Below are 12,149 nucleotides of genomic sequence, written 5' to 3' on the forward strand. Positions count from 1 at the left end.
AAAACGTGGATCACTGTCGCTACGGCCCTTGCATGGTTAATCAGAGTATTATTGTAGGTGTTTCTATGCAAATGATGTGTGACTGAGAGCATGTCAAAAGTAATTACTGGAAATGATGTGGTGAGCTGGAAATTTTGAGGTAACAATTCTGGGGCAAAAAAAAGAAGCGGGTTGAGATTTGTCTGACTAGACGAAACTGCAACTCTGTGCCGAAGCCATTGGATCAATGTTATTACCCCGGCAATACACAGCATCAGGAAGACATCATCTTGGCTGTCAAAATCATCATCAAAGAGAGAAGGAGGGGGAGAAAGGGGGGTCAGCATCATGACCTCCACTTCTGACTGCACCTCTACAGAGAACTCGTTGGCTGACAGGAGTATACGTCAGCCCCTCTCACCGCTCCAGTATAACCCCCTCAAGCCTCTGGCGGTCACACAGACGCAAGTGTAAAAGTAGCAGCAACTGTTGCCCGGACTAACCCATTCAGCATCCACGTCCCACGCAGCCTGACACAGAGGAGTGGGTCGGCTCACTGAGCACGAAGCGTAGAAGTGAGAGGAGAGGTGGAACATTCACGCACAGCCTTTTTGGTCTGGATTGTTTTGGCGCCTCTTTTAACTGCCTTGGATCGTTTTGGACATTTGTCTGCACTGTTTGCCTCGTGGAGTTACATTTTGTATTAATTTCAGCACTTAAATGGCAGCTCTGAGTATGACTCCCTCCCACCTGTTCCTGCTGATGTTAAACTGTTTCCTGGGTGCTGCATCAGTTAGGATCATCAAAGGGGGCAATGGGAGCGCACGGGACAGCTTCCTCCAGCCCTCTTCGGACCTGTTCTCAGATGACCTGGACCAGGACATGGTCTCCAAGCACATGTCCAAACTGTACGAAAAATACAACAGGGAAAACCGCCTCCGAGAGGGAAACACTGTGAGGAGTTTCAGAACCTGCCAAGGTGTGTGAAGACATTGATAAGCCTGCCCTCGGAGCGCAATCGATGGGTATCGCAACGCATGTGTGTTCGTTATGGAACAAAAAAGCCGGTGGCATTAGCGCACAATTAATCCGACGCAAAAAGCGTAACAATAACTGCAGTATTCACAAAGCTTCCCTGGTCCTCTCCATTGATGGTTATTAAAGGCGCTTAGTGGGGCTGCATTGCTCGGACCGACGCTCTAAATAGGTTGGATTGTTTTGGGAACAGTCTGAGAATGCATTGAAATGATTTTGGGACGCAGTGGGCACACGGTGTTATAGCGGCAGCAGCTGTGCCGTTCTTTGCGGAGTCTGGTCAATTACCGCAGACAGACGCGCAATATGCGCAGGAATGTTTGCGATTCCTTGCAAGCAATGCCAGCTTCTATCCTGTGAAACCACCGCGGCAGAGTTACGCGCTGCAAAGGGTCATTGTCGTGGCTTCTGCGTTCCTGTTGTGGTTACACGACATGTGTGACTCCAGGAGTCAGGGGGCTTAGAGCGCAGTCCTTTCGGTCTGATGCTGTTTTTATAAACACAATCCATAGACATTTATATCCCACTCAGTTCTCGGATGGCATATCATAACACGTGTGTATTTTTACTGCAGCGACTGAGTGTAATCCAAGGAGGGATGTGAGAGAGTTTTCACAACAATGTTCGATCTGTTAAAACAGTTGATTATGTCTCGGTGTCTGGGCAGACAGTGCTGACTGTATTAGGCTTAAGGGAAAGCTTTAAGAGAAACTGAGGTAAGCATTTCCATATGCAGGCTGAATCAGAGGTAATGTATATCTCTTGAGTCAGTCCCTACTTCCGCTGAAGTCTTACACAATGAACAATAACTCTGCTGTTGAAGTTAATGTTCATCATGAATATGAAGCGCTCTACTCACCCCCTCCACCCCTGGCAGCCAGATCCTCAGAGTCTGGTTCCTCTTAAGGGCACCTTCGGTACCAAGGCAGGCAGGCAGCCGCCCACCAGCCACACAGCTCAGTCATGGAGCACAGAACAAAGCAAATGTGTTGAATAGTCACACTTCTCAAGCAAAGTGCTTTTAGTGCAATTTGATACAAACTTGGTTAGTTCCATATTCGGTCATTTCTTCATCTTAAATTACTGTTAAATAATCTTTAAAATGTGTGGATTCAAATAGGGTTACATTCCAGGTTACTATCAGTCCATCAGTACGGATCTTTCAGCTCAACAGCAAAAGGCCACTGGGGCCTATACATCTAATTCTTGCTCTTTTATCCTCTGAAAACATAAAAGCACCTGTGAGCTAGACAACTGTTTCTCTATGAAATGCGTGAGAATACATTATTCTGTTGATACAAAACGTTTTAGTTGTCTGGTTGTTCACCTGACTGACTGCCTGCCACTGACTGATTTATTGTTTTTGCAGACTCCTCTGAGCACAGGACGGTGTACCTGAACCTTACAACCGTTCAGGACTCAGAGGTCATCCTCTCTGCCACATTCCACTTCCTGCTCGATCGGCGCCCTCGTCAAAAACCCTGGTTCTGTAAACGCTTCAAAAGCCCATCCTGTCGTTCCTCAGCCGTCCACCCTTCTCCGTCCATCAGCCTGCTCCTTCGCTCTGTCTCCTCTGGGTCAGAGGTCAGATCTGGGCCAATGGGGTCACTTTTAGGCAATGTGACCTTCCACCCACCCAGGAGAGGGGTGTGGCAGATGAAAGATGTGACACAGGTCATAAAGGAGGCCAGGGACAAGGGTCATCTCCTGGTGTCAGTGGAGTTGGACTACCACCGGAAACCAGAGGGGGCGCTGCCTGGTGGAAACCTGCCCTATCTGTTGCTGTATGCTAATGACCAAGCCTTGGCCGAGCCCAACAGCGTGGCTGCAAGCCTTCAGAGATACGACCCGTTCAACAACGGAGGAGAGGCCTCGCATTCCTCTCACAGAGCCAACTCCTCGCCAGAGTCAAAAGGACGAGAGAGAAGGGAAGCAGCTCTGCTCTCCGAGCCCATCCAGAACAATGAGCTGCCTCAGGTTGACTTCAGGCCTGATGGGTACAGAAAGGATGACCTCTGGGAGAGCACTTGGTACCTGGCACTCAAACCGAAATTAGGAAGGAAGGAAAATAAAAGAAAGAGCCAGGAGGAAGAAGAAGCGGATCAAGGTAGAAGAGTGCATGATAATGAAGAACGTCTGGTTCTCAAAGAAGGAGAAAGAAAATCACAGGGGCTCAAAGCTGATGACTCAACTGAGCAAATAATCAAAGACAGTCACATGCCGACTACCAGTGACGGACGAAAGCGCGAGTGGAAAAACGAGGGAAGGGACGGAAGAAGGCACAAAGGGAGCGCTAACACTCAGTCGCCTGTTCTGAGTTTTGATGAACAAGCAATGCGTAAGGCCAGAAGGAGGCAGTGGGGCGACTCCCAGCACAGAGGCTGCTCCAGGAGGAACCTCAGAGTGGATTTTGCAGACATTGGCTGGAGCGACTGGGTTATAGCACCCAAGGCCTTTGATGCCTACTACTGCGCTGGCACATGCGGCTTCCCCATGCACAAGGTATGAGTGAAAACTCCTAAGTCATTCCACTTCCGCATTACCAGGTTGTATTGAGGAACTAAAAGTGTGTTGTTCTTCTCCTCCTTGTGCGTGCCTCTCCCGACCACGCAAACGCTCTCAGGTGGCGAGGCCGTCTAACCACGCCACCATCCAGAGCATAGTCCGTGCCGTTGGTATCATCCCCGGAGTTCCTGAGCCCTGCTGCGTCCCAGAGAAGATGAGTCCTCTGGCTGTGCTCTACCAGGATGAATCCAGGAATCCAGTGCTCAAGGTTTACCCCAATATGTCCGTCAAGTCTTGCTCCTGCAGATAGGAAGGGGCGGTCAATGGGGGCCGAGGACAGAACAGGGTGGATGTGGAGAGGAACATAAAACAGGACTACGGGAGGCAGAACCATACCTCTGTTTGTTCAGTGGTTTCTTGAATGTGAGAAACAAAGTCACTTTGACTGGCGTTTTTCCTCGAGGAGCATAGGCTTCAGAGAAATCACTTCCATCTCTTCTGCCCTGCGGCAGCAGACTAGAAGAGGCACATTGTCTGGCATCTGGCTGAGCAAGAGGAACAGAGTCACACGTGTAATGTCAGGGCTCCACACAAACTCCGTTGTTTTGATTCCGTGTTTGAGATAATATTGAACATTTCATGGACAAGAGCATTTTTTCTTTTATCTCAGAGTGTACTTGCTTTTCAAACAGCTCACAGTGTCTTTGTGTTCATGTTTTCTTTGGACACGAAGGCTATAAATAAAAGACTTTATCATCGAGTCGTCGGGCAGCTTACTCAGTCTCACAAAGATGACGAAGATTGAGAAACATATTTCTTCATTTTTGACATACTGTGTCTCTCTGTTTTTACTTTTAAACAAATCATATTCCACGATGTACATACATGCAACACTCATTTGTTTGCAAGAATGGAAGGTCATTGTACATTATTGCGCTGTATGTCTTAAAAAAGGAAATATCCAACTGATCGTAGAGCATCTGGAATTCATTTACACTCACCAACCCCCTCATAACACTTCAAGAATGTTATAATGAAACCAGAAATATTTTTATACTTTGAATGTGAAACTTGGTTACAAATTATTCCTCATGTTTACTAGCTTATGAATTACTATATTTTAGTGTTTTGTACATGTGTATTGTTTAAATTATGAAAAAGGTAGCCTTCTATAAATTAGAATAAAACAAGTAATTTAATCCATTGCTCGAGCTAGAATATTATTGTTTCGTACACTGTGTTATTCTTGGTCATTACAGCGTATAACGTTTGATTCGGGGGGCGGGGGGGGCGCTTGTCAAAACAAAGCTAAAAGGGCACCACTGTTCCAAGATAACTTTGTACAAAAGCAGGAAGGTTCCACTCAAAGATAGCCAACATTCCCCCGAAAGCCCCCGTAACTCCTTTTACCCCACAACAAAGGCTCAGACGTCTGTTGTCCGGCAAATGATGTGGCTGATGCAGCTGCCGTGGATTAATGGTTGATGGAGGAAGCAGGCACGCACCTATTAGGACGTCAGCCACTCGGTGCGCTTCCCCTTTTCAAGTCCTCCATTTAAAAGCAGAACATTTGCAAGTGCAGGACGTTCTCCTAAATTGCCTTTTTTTCGAAACAGATTTCAATCTCTTTAAAAAATCAACTGCTTGTCACTTTTATTCATAAGAGGAAGAATGTGGATCATGTGGTGACAAATTGACAGCGCGAGCCTTTTGATTATTATGTATTTACTCTGAGGTTGTTCTGCCTTGAACGTGCAGAAGTTAACACCGAATCTGTTTAAAAGAACCGATTGCTCTCAAGTTTGAGATTGAACAGTCATTTTGTCTCAATGACAGATATTTATTGGCACAAGATTGAGCCATTATGCTGTGTATTGCAGTCAAAAATAATTCTAGAAGTATTTTGGCCTTTTTTCATCTCTAAAAACAAATTGCTTCTGTCCCTTCTGCCCGTGTTGCTTTGTCCTTAGATATATAAGAGACTATAGAAAGTACCACCCCCCCTCTTTAGAAGTTGTTGTATGTGTGTGTGTGTGTGTGTGTGTGTGTGTGTGTGTGTGTGTGTGTGTGTGTGTGTGTGTGTGTGTGTGTGTGTGTGTGTGTGTGTTTTTTTGCCTGACAGCAAATGTGATTTAATGTGTAATCTTTTTGGACACTAAGCAACAAAAACCCTTTAATGTCAACGTGATCTCTATGAATATGACATTGACTCAACAACATTTGGATTTACTAATTATGTGACTTATAAAACTAACCGGCTGCACCAGACAGTAGTGTATGTGGATTTATTATTATTAAATGGGCTGAATACCTTTTGCAAGTATGTATTTAATCTTTTATATTTGTAATTAATATAGATCACTTTGTAGAGATCTGTTTTCAGTTTAACTAAAAGGTTTTGTTCTCTTGATCACTGTCATAAAAGTAAGTAATTAAATCCCACTGGATTCAATGTTGTGTGATAATAAAACACTTGTCTGTAAAACCAGTAAGTATCAAATGTAAACAGGACATCAAAAAGTGTTCACATAATTTGAGGATGATAGAGAGAGACAGAATATCCGAAATACTAAATGCCCGATTACATTTTCTCCATTTTGAACAAGTGAGACTGTTCCACAAATAAAAGATATTGTTATGAATGAACCATTGATGGGATCTAACCTCCTTTTAAATTATGATAATGACTGTAATGAGGGTTATTATGAATAATGTTTTATTAATGTATGTTTTAGCTTCGGAGCAAGCTGGCCCAATTGTAATGAACACATCCAGGTTCATTTTCCCCCTCATTTTTTGACTGATTCCTTTTACAAAATGAACCCCGTGTCAACCGCAATCACAGTCAGGAGAGCGCTTACAACGGTCAACTGCAGCAGAGAAAACCACAGTCGTCTCGGCTCGTGTTAACGTCCTAAAAGCCTGAACCAGACGAGGAAATTGGGGAACGAAGAACAATATTTAGTTTTCCCTTGATGACTGTTCAATTATAGGAGATCAATACAGCCATTATTAGACAACAGAGGATGTTTTGTGTCTGGGCTGAATTGGCTCCTTTCTAACTGAATACCGAGCACGACTAGTTCTGTTCATTAGGCTATCGCTTTAATAGAGTGACACTGTACCTCCTAATCACACATTTAAACCAGTGGGCCACTAGGTATTTTATTTAGAAATCGTATTTTTCCTTTAGAAAGTAAAACAACTACTTTTACCAGTTTCCACATCACCTTTAGAAGATTTATTCAGCCAAGAAGTTAGTTTTAGTCTGAACACAAATATTATTTGGGCTTAAGACAAATCATGAACATGTTTTCGTGTGTTTGTTCTCATATGAGTGTGTTTTTCAAGTCTTGTGTAGGTTTTACTCCCCGTAATAAAACATATCTTTAGTTTTGGGTATGAAGAAATAGGAGGATAAACTCTGTTACTTAAATAAAGGTATACCACACCAGTGTGGGCGGGTGTACACCCCTGCTTACGTTTCAGAGTGACTGAACAGGGTCGAGGCTTGACTTTCCCATGAACTTCATGCCTTCTTGCCGCCTCATTTACCTGCAACAGAGACGGCTATTTATGTCCATCTGTCGGCAGCCTGACCTGAATGGGACGTAAGCTGCATTGCTCACTATGGCTGGAGAAACATAAAATCACAAAATCAAAGGCTCATGTGGACTCCATCCAAGTCTGTAGATGAATGATAACTATGGAAACTCTTTTACGTGATTTCTTATTTGTTTTTGTGGCAGCCTTGAAATGAGCCTATTATTGTTCTCAGCTCGTTGATTTGAATAGCTTGTTGAAATGTTGGGTGAAACATCTGAAATGACAGGCAGTTATAATATTGATGTATCTTTAAAACAACAGTGTTGTCTCACAGCCAAGGAGTGCAGGAAGATAAATATGTTAACCCCCTTCCGTACTACACTGGTATCGTTCAGGACAATGTCATCACAAAGCAGACATGTTTTATAGATGTTCCTTGTATTGAACGATATACAGGGGAAAGAGAACAGTTGGTCTCAGTCGCCGCCTGTTGGAGCAGGAAAACAGACGGCCAACATGATGCAACAAAACACTCGACACGTTTCATTTTCATCATTTTAGATTTCAAAACCAATCTGCAAACACAATCAATCCACATCTATGTATGACAATCATGAGCTGTTCTCGAGATCTCTCCGTGTTTCTTCCCTCCTGAGTTCCATAAGGCACAAAAATAATCATCAATCTAACACACAGGACTAAGAGAAAGACGCCAACCCGGAGTGAGCTCAGCGTAAACGTACCCCTCTATCGCCACCTAGCGGACAGTCTTTGATGGTCATGGGTGTCCGTTTCGCTATTCTCTTTACAGCTCTTTACATTCACCGTTATACACCAACGTCTCACCGTGAATGGAGTCTAACCCTGTTAAATATGAGCATCGTTTAGGAAATAAAGTACGGGCTGTTGTCCCTTCTTGTCTCAGTTATGAGAAGTCATGTGTCTGGACAGGTGGTGCCGCTCCCGGAAGTATTCGTGGCAGATCGGGCAGGTGAGTTTTTCCTCTCTCCTCCTCCTCACGTGGGACTCCGCCGCGAACTCCTTCTTGTGATGAGAGCGCATGTGGAAAACGAGGTCGGAGGTCATGCGGAAGGACAGGTTGCATTTGGCGCACCAGTTCTGCACAGACACGCCGAATGAGGTGAACGTCGGCGGAAGGATCGTGAGAGAAGATGTGTTCTGCAACTGAGCGCCAATGCTCCTGGACCAGTGCTCCGGTGCGTAATGGAAAGCATTGTTTACTGCCACCGGGGAAGGGACGGTATGCAACTCACTGCTCAGGAGGTTGGACCCCATCAAATTGTTGTATCCCATAAGAGTCCTGGAGGTGAAGGAATCAGGCATCTCCTCGAGACGGCGAGGGGGGGCTGTTGACGCACTGATGATATGCGCATGGGGGTCAATAGGTGAAGTTCTTTTACTTGGTTTACAGAAAGCGCTTTTCTGCTCCCCCCGATTGTTGGACAGGACCAGAGAAAAGGCACTGCTGCTGCTTGAGTGCAGACCAGAGCTCTCCCTTGTTTCCATTTCTCTGTCGTGCGTAAAGCCATCGTTCTTATATCCCAAATGATCCGGTTTAATCTTATCAGCTTTCAGTTTCCCCGCAGAGGAAGATGCCTCTCCTGCTGACTGGTCGTAGCCTTTCATCAGCGGTGTAATATTGTCATCGTTTGACATATTAGTTTTTTCCAACAGAACCGTTTTCCGCCCTTTGAGATAGAGAGAGTCCTCGTGTTTCCTTCTCTTGGGGAAAATCTCTGCATCCTCGTTGCTGCCAGATTTTTTGTGTTCCAAATCTCTGGCGATGTTGTGGAAATCTGTCACTCGACGTTGCCTCTTAATTTCCACATGCTTGTGCTCGTAAATCTCGCGGCTCCAGGTGTCAGTCTTTACTTGAGTGCACAGGAATCGGCAGTGAGCCAGGAAAGGATTCTCGTTCTCAAAAACCTGGTTACATCTTCCACATTTGAACTCTGAAAAAGACCCACAAAAAAACACACAATGTGACTAAACAGATACATCCATCACGTACAATTTCATTTAAATCCTCCCAAGAGTCAAATCGTATGGCTCATTGTGATATGAAATTCTGATGCTTTATTTGTATTTGGATAGAGGGGCTTCGTAATTAAAGCTCAAATAGCCTCACGTAGGCTAAGGCCAGCCAGTCCTGACCCTCGGCCTCACCTTCACTGGAGCCCCTGGTCATCATGTCTGTGAAGCCCAGTAGGTGAGACAGCTCCTGGTCGTACCACACCAGCAGCTCTTCCTCCTGCCGGATGTCCCGGATGGTCCGCACATACAGTTGACCCGCTTTCAAAAAGGCCTCTGTATTCTGCTCCTCTCCATTGCGCGCAGCCTGTACGAGCCGCAGCCAGGACAGAACCAGCGCAGAATTGCTCATGGCCTCAGGGTCCACCTGTTGACGGACGTCACTAACATTTTACTCGAGCTCCCTAATTTGAATCTATCTTTCCTACAAACTTGGAATTCCCAGAAAATAATAATAATAATTTAGAATAAAATATTATTTAATACATGTTTTTAAATCCCTTTGAGATAATAACCATAAAAAGCTTCAATGACAAACACAAATAATGCAGATGGACAAAAAAGAATATAGGGGACTCCAAATTAAAATATGGTAATTATTTCACCAGCCCGATTATATTATAACTAAGTAAAACAAATATTTTTTAAATGTCACACGCTTTAACATGTCCGTGCTGTGACTCACCCTGAACACATATGATTTAGATCTCTTATCGCATGATTTCTGCGCTATGAAGGCGATGGTCTCGTAGAAGGTGTTTTGGAGCACACATGGACCGAAGCACGTGCCTGCAGGGATGCTGCGCGTAACGAGCACACTGGTGTAGAGGTCCGCCGGATGCTGGAGGAATTTACTGTCACCGGTCCAGATGGAGCGAGGCAGGAAAGTGTGATCCATCGTTAAACTGAGATCAAATATAACGGTGATCATTAGTTAGACAGCAGGTAACAATTTGTCTTATTACAAGATGAAAATAAAATCACGAGGTCGACTTAGTTTTTTATAGAATTAGAAGAACACTAAACTAATTCACATGTTAATGTATTCGTTTTACACAAACGAAATAGAGCAAACGATGTTGCTATATGACATACAATAACGGTTGGAGTGATCTGGCATGCCGTTAGCCGATTTGGATTCAGATGCTCTCAACCCACTCTCCATTTCCTTGCGAGCAATATTAGAAGAAATAATAAATACGACAGTATTTCACGGCTTTTCTGATTAAATTAAGCGTCCCAAGTGAAGCAGACGCAGCCGGTGTCGAGGCAAAATTATTTCTAACGTCCTTTGTCTCCCTCGGTTTCTTCTTTTGTCTCTCCATCTGCTGTGAAGACCAACTGCCTCCCCTGTGCGCAAGATAAGTTAAAAATGCCTATTCATAATTTATCAACGATTTTAACGCAGGACGATTTTTTTCTTCTTCTTTTCTGGACAATCATCTTTCTGGTTTTATTATTTTTTTAAACGTTGACAGTTGACCACGCAGCATCATGACATAATATTCTGGTGGAAATCTGAAGATGAGTCTTGCTGGTAAAATAATGACATGAGAGGAAGATTGTGTGCCCCTGTGAAGAAAACCGAGAAGTGCATGTTGTCGCATGACTCACCCGCTGGACATGAGGAAGACGTTGGCAGCAAGTTGCAGCAGGTGCAATGGACCTCGGTGACGATGCCCTCCCGTTTCTTGGGGACGAGCTACTTATCCGACTGGATCTTCCTCCGTACTGTCGCCCCTCTCCTCTCCCACTCCCACTTATTCCCTTCAGAGAGCGCGCTGAAGCGTGGCGCATTGATATACACGCGCGCTCTCACGCACACACATAGACGCGCGTACACACGACTTGAATGTTAGTCCCTTGGCAAATTCCCCCATGTGTAATTTGCAATCCTTTCAGTGAGCTGCTCAGAAATACTGTGATAATTTAAACAATAATGCACATTATTGGGTGTTTATTATCCAATGCAGCTAAATGATGGCATAATGTGCACATATGAACACCTTTCAGACAGGGTGAAACGTTTTAAATATATGTTCCCTTTGCTTTTAAGGTGTAATTGGACAATTTGACCTCTATGCCAACATTTCCCTAAATGAGTTTGGATGACCTAACAAGACCTCACAAGCTTGTTCCAGCCTGTCGTCAGATCCTAAAATGCGCATGAAGATTATTCTGGCATTTTATTGTCTCTTGGTTTTAAAAAGTAACTCCTAACCGTGCTTTGTGCAAATTAAATTCAGATTGTGAGGGATTCAGAGACATTTGTTGGTCACGTTTCTGGAACCAATAAGCTGCAGCTATATGAGAGTTACACGAATGGTGCAAGTTGTCATGGTTAATTTGGACAATTGTAAATTATAAAATTGGCCACGTGGCATGTTGGATGGTGGTCTGGGTTTGCCATCGGGCAAATGCATTATTCATAAACTAAATGCTTCTTTTTAATGAGCATTTAATTAATTATTCTGCTTCAAAGCTTTGGTTTGGGTAAATGTCCTCGTCGTTATGAGCCAACTTTACACATAAAAAAGAGTGTAGAGAATAAAGCTCCTCGGGCCATCTTCTACTGTCTGGTTCCAGTGCAATATTCAATAGCTGGCAAATATATTATGTTATGCCAGATAACGTTCCCTCAAATGTTAGCCTATCAGATTACATTGTGTTTACGAAGTTTCATGACAAGCTCGGGGCCACTTTGAAAACCTTTCAGCATCACATGGGTCGATTTGCATTCAGGCCAATAATTAAATGTACTTCCCTGCAGTTCTCCTGATTTTCATTTGAAGGCGAAATGCATGACACGGGGAACAGAAGCACATTCTAAGGTGCATAAAAATAACAAATAATTGATTATTCAAAACAAGATGGATTTGCTAAATATTATATCAAATCATCGACTCGACTAAAACTAATTAGCCAAACCTTAAGTAACTATATACGCAAACAATATTAAGGAGAGCCGTATCCTTAAAGCACGTGAACATAAGTTCAATTAATTGTGGAACACGTGTGACTTCTATTCCTCT

The 12,149-nt window shown here is 43.9% G+C and overlaps 2 protein-coding genes across 2 annotated transcripts; one reads left to right on the plus strand and one right to left on the minus strand.

The window, feature by feature from the left end:
• Positions 1-585: 585 nt before the first annotated feature.
• On the plus strand, positions 586-4,726 carry gdf10a (growth differentiation factor 10a). The gene is made up of 3 exons (XM_056435739.1): positions 586-958; positions 2,384-3,516; positions 3,638-4,726. Exons 1-3 carry the CDS (start codon positions 700-702, stop codon positions 3,827-3,829), a joined length of 1,584 nt encoding a protein of 527 aa, XP_056291714.1. The 5' UTR covers positions 586-699; the 3' UTR covers positions 3,830-4,726.
• A 2,758-nt stretch (positions 4,727-7,484) lies between these two features.
• prdm8 (PR domain containing 8) lies at positions 7,485-10,792 on the minus strand. Its single transcript, XM_056435874.1, has 4 exons — positions 10,732-10,792; positions 9,803-10,022; positions 9,253-9,484; positions 7,485-9,038 (listed from the first exon to the last, which is right to left on the minus strand). The coding sequence occupies exons 1-4, from the start codon at positions 10,740-10,742 to the stop codon at positions 7,987-7,989; spliced, it is 1,515 nt and encodes a 504-aa protein (XP_056291849.1). The 5' UTR covers positions 10,743-10,792; the 3' UTR covers positions 7,485-7,986.
• Positions 10,793-12,149: the final 1,357 nt, after the last annotated feature.

The sequence above is a fragment of the Pseudoliparis swirei genome, chromosome 17 (genome assembly GCF_029220125.1).
Source record: "Pseudoliparis swirei isolate HS2019 ecotype Mariana Trench chromosome 17, NWPU_hadal_v1, whole genome shotgun sequence".
NCBI classification, from domain to species: Eukaryota; Metazoa; Chordata; class Actinopteri; order Perciformes; family Liparidae; genus Pseudoliparis; species Pseudoliparis swirei.

Coding starts and splice junctions, on each gene's coding strand:
- gdf10a (XM_056435739.1), top strand. CDS start 700: ATGGCAGCTCTGAGTATGACTCCCTCCCACCTGTTCCTGCTGATGTTA. Junction 959..2,383: donor GAGTTTCAGAACCTGCCAAG/GTGTGTGAAGAC, acceptor TTGTTTTTGCAG/ACTCCTCTGAGCACAGGACG. Junction 3,517..3,637: donor GCGGCTTCCCCATGCACAAG/GTATGAGTGAAA, acceptor AAACGCTCTCAG/GTGGCGAGGCCGTCTAACCA.
- prdm8 (XM_056435874.1), bottom strand. Junction 9,485..9,802: donor CTAAATCATATGTGTTCAGG/GTGAGTCACAGC, acceptor GTCCGTCAACAG/GTGGACCCTGAGGCCATGAG. Junction 9,039..9,252: donor GACCAGGGGCTCCAGTGAAG/GTGAGGCCGAGG, acceptor GGTCTTTTTCAG/AGTTCAAATGTGGAAGATGT.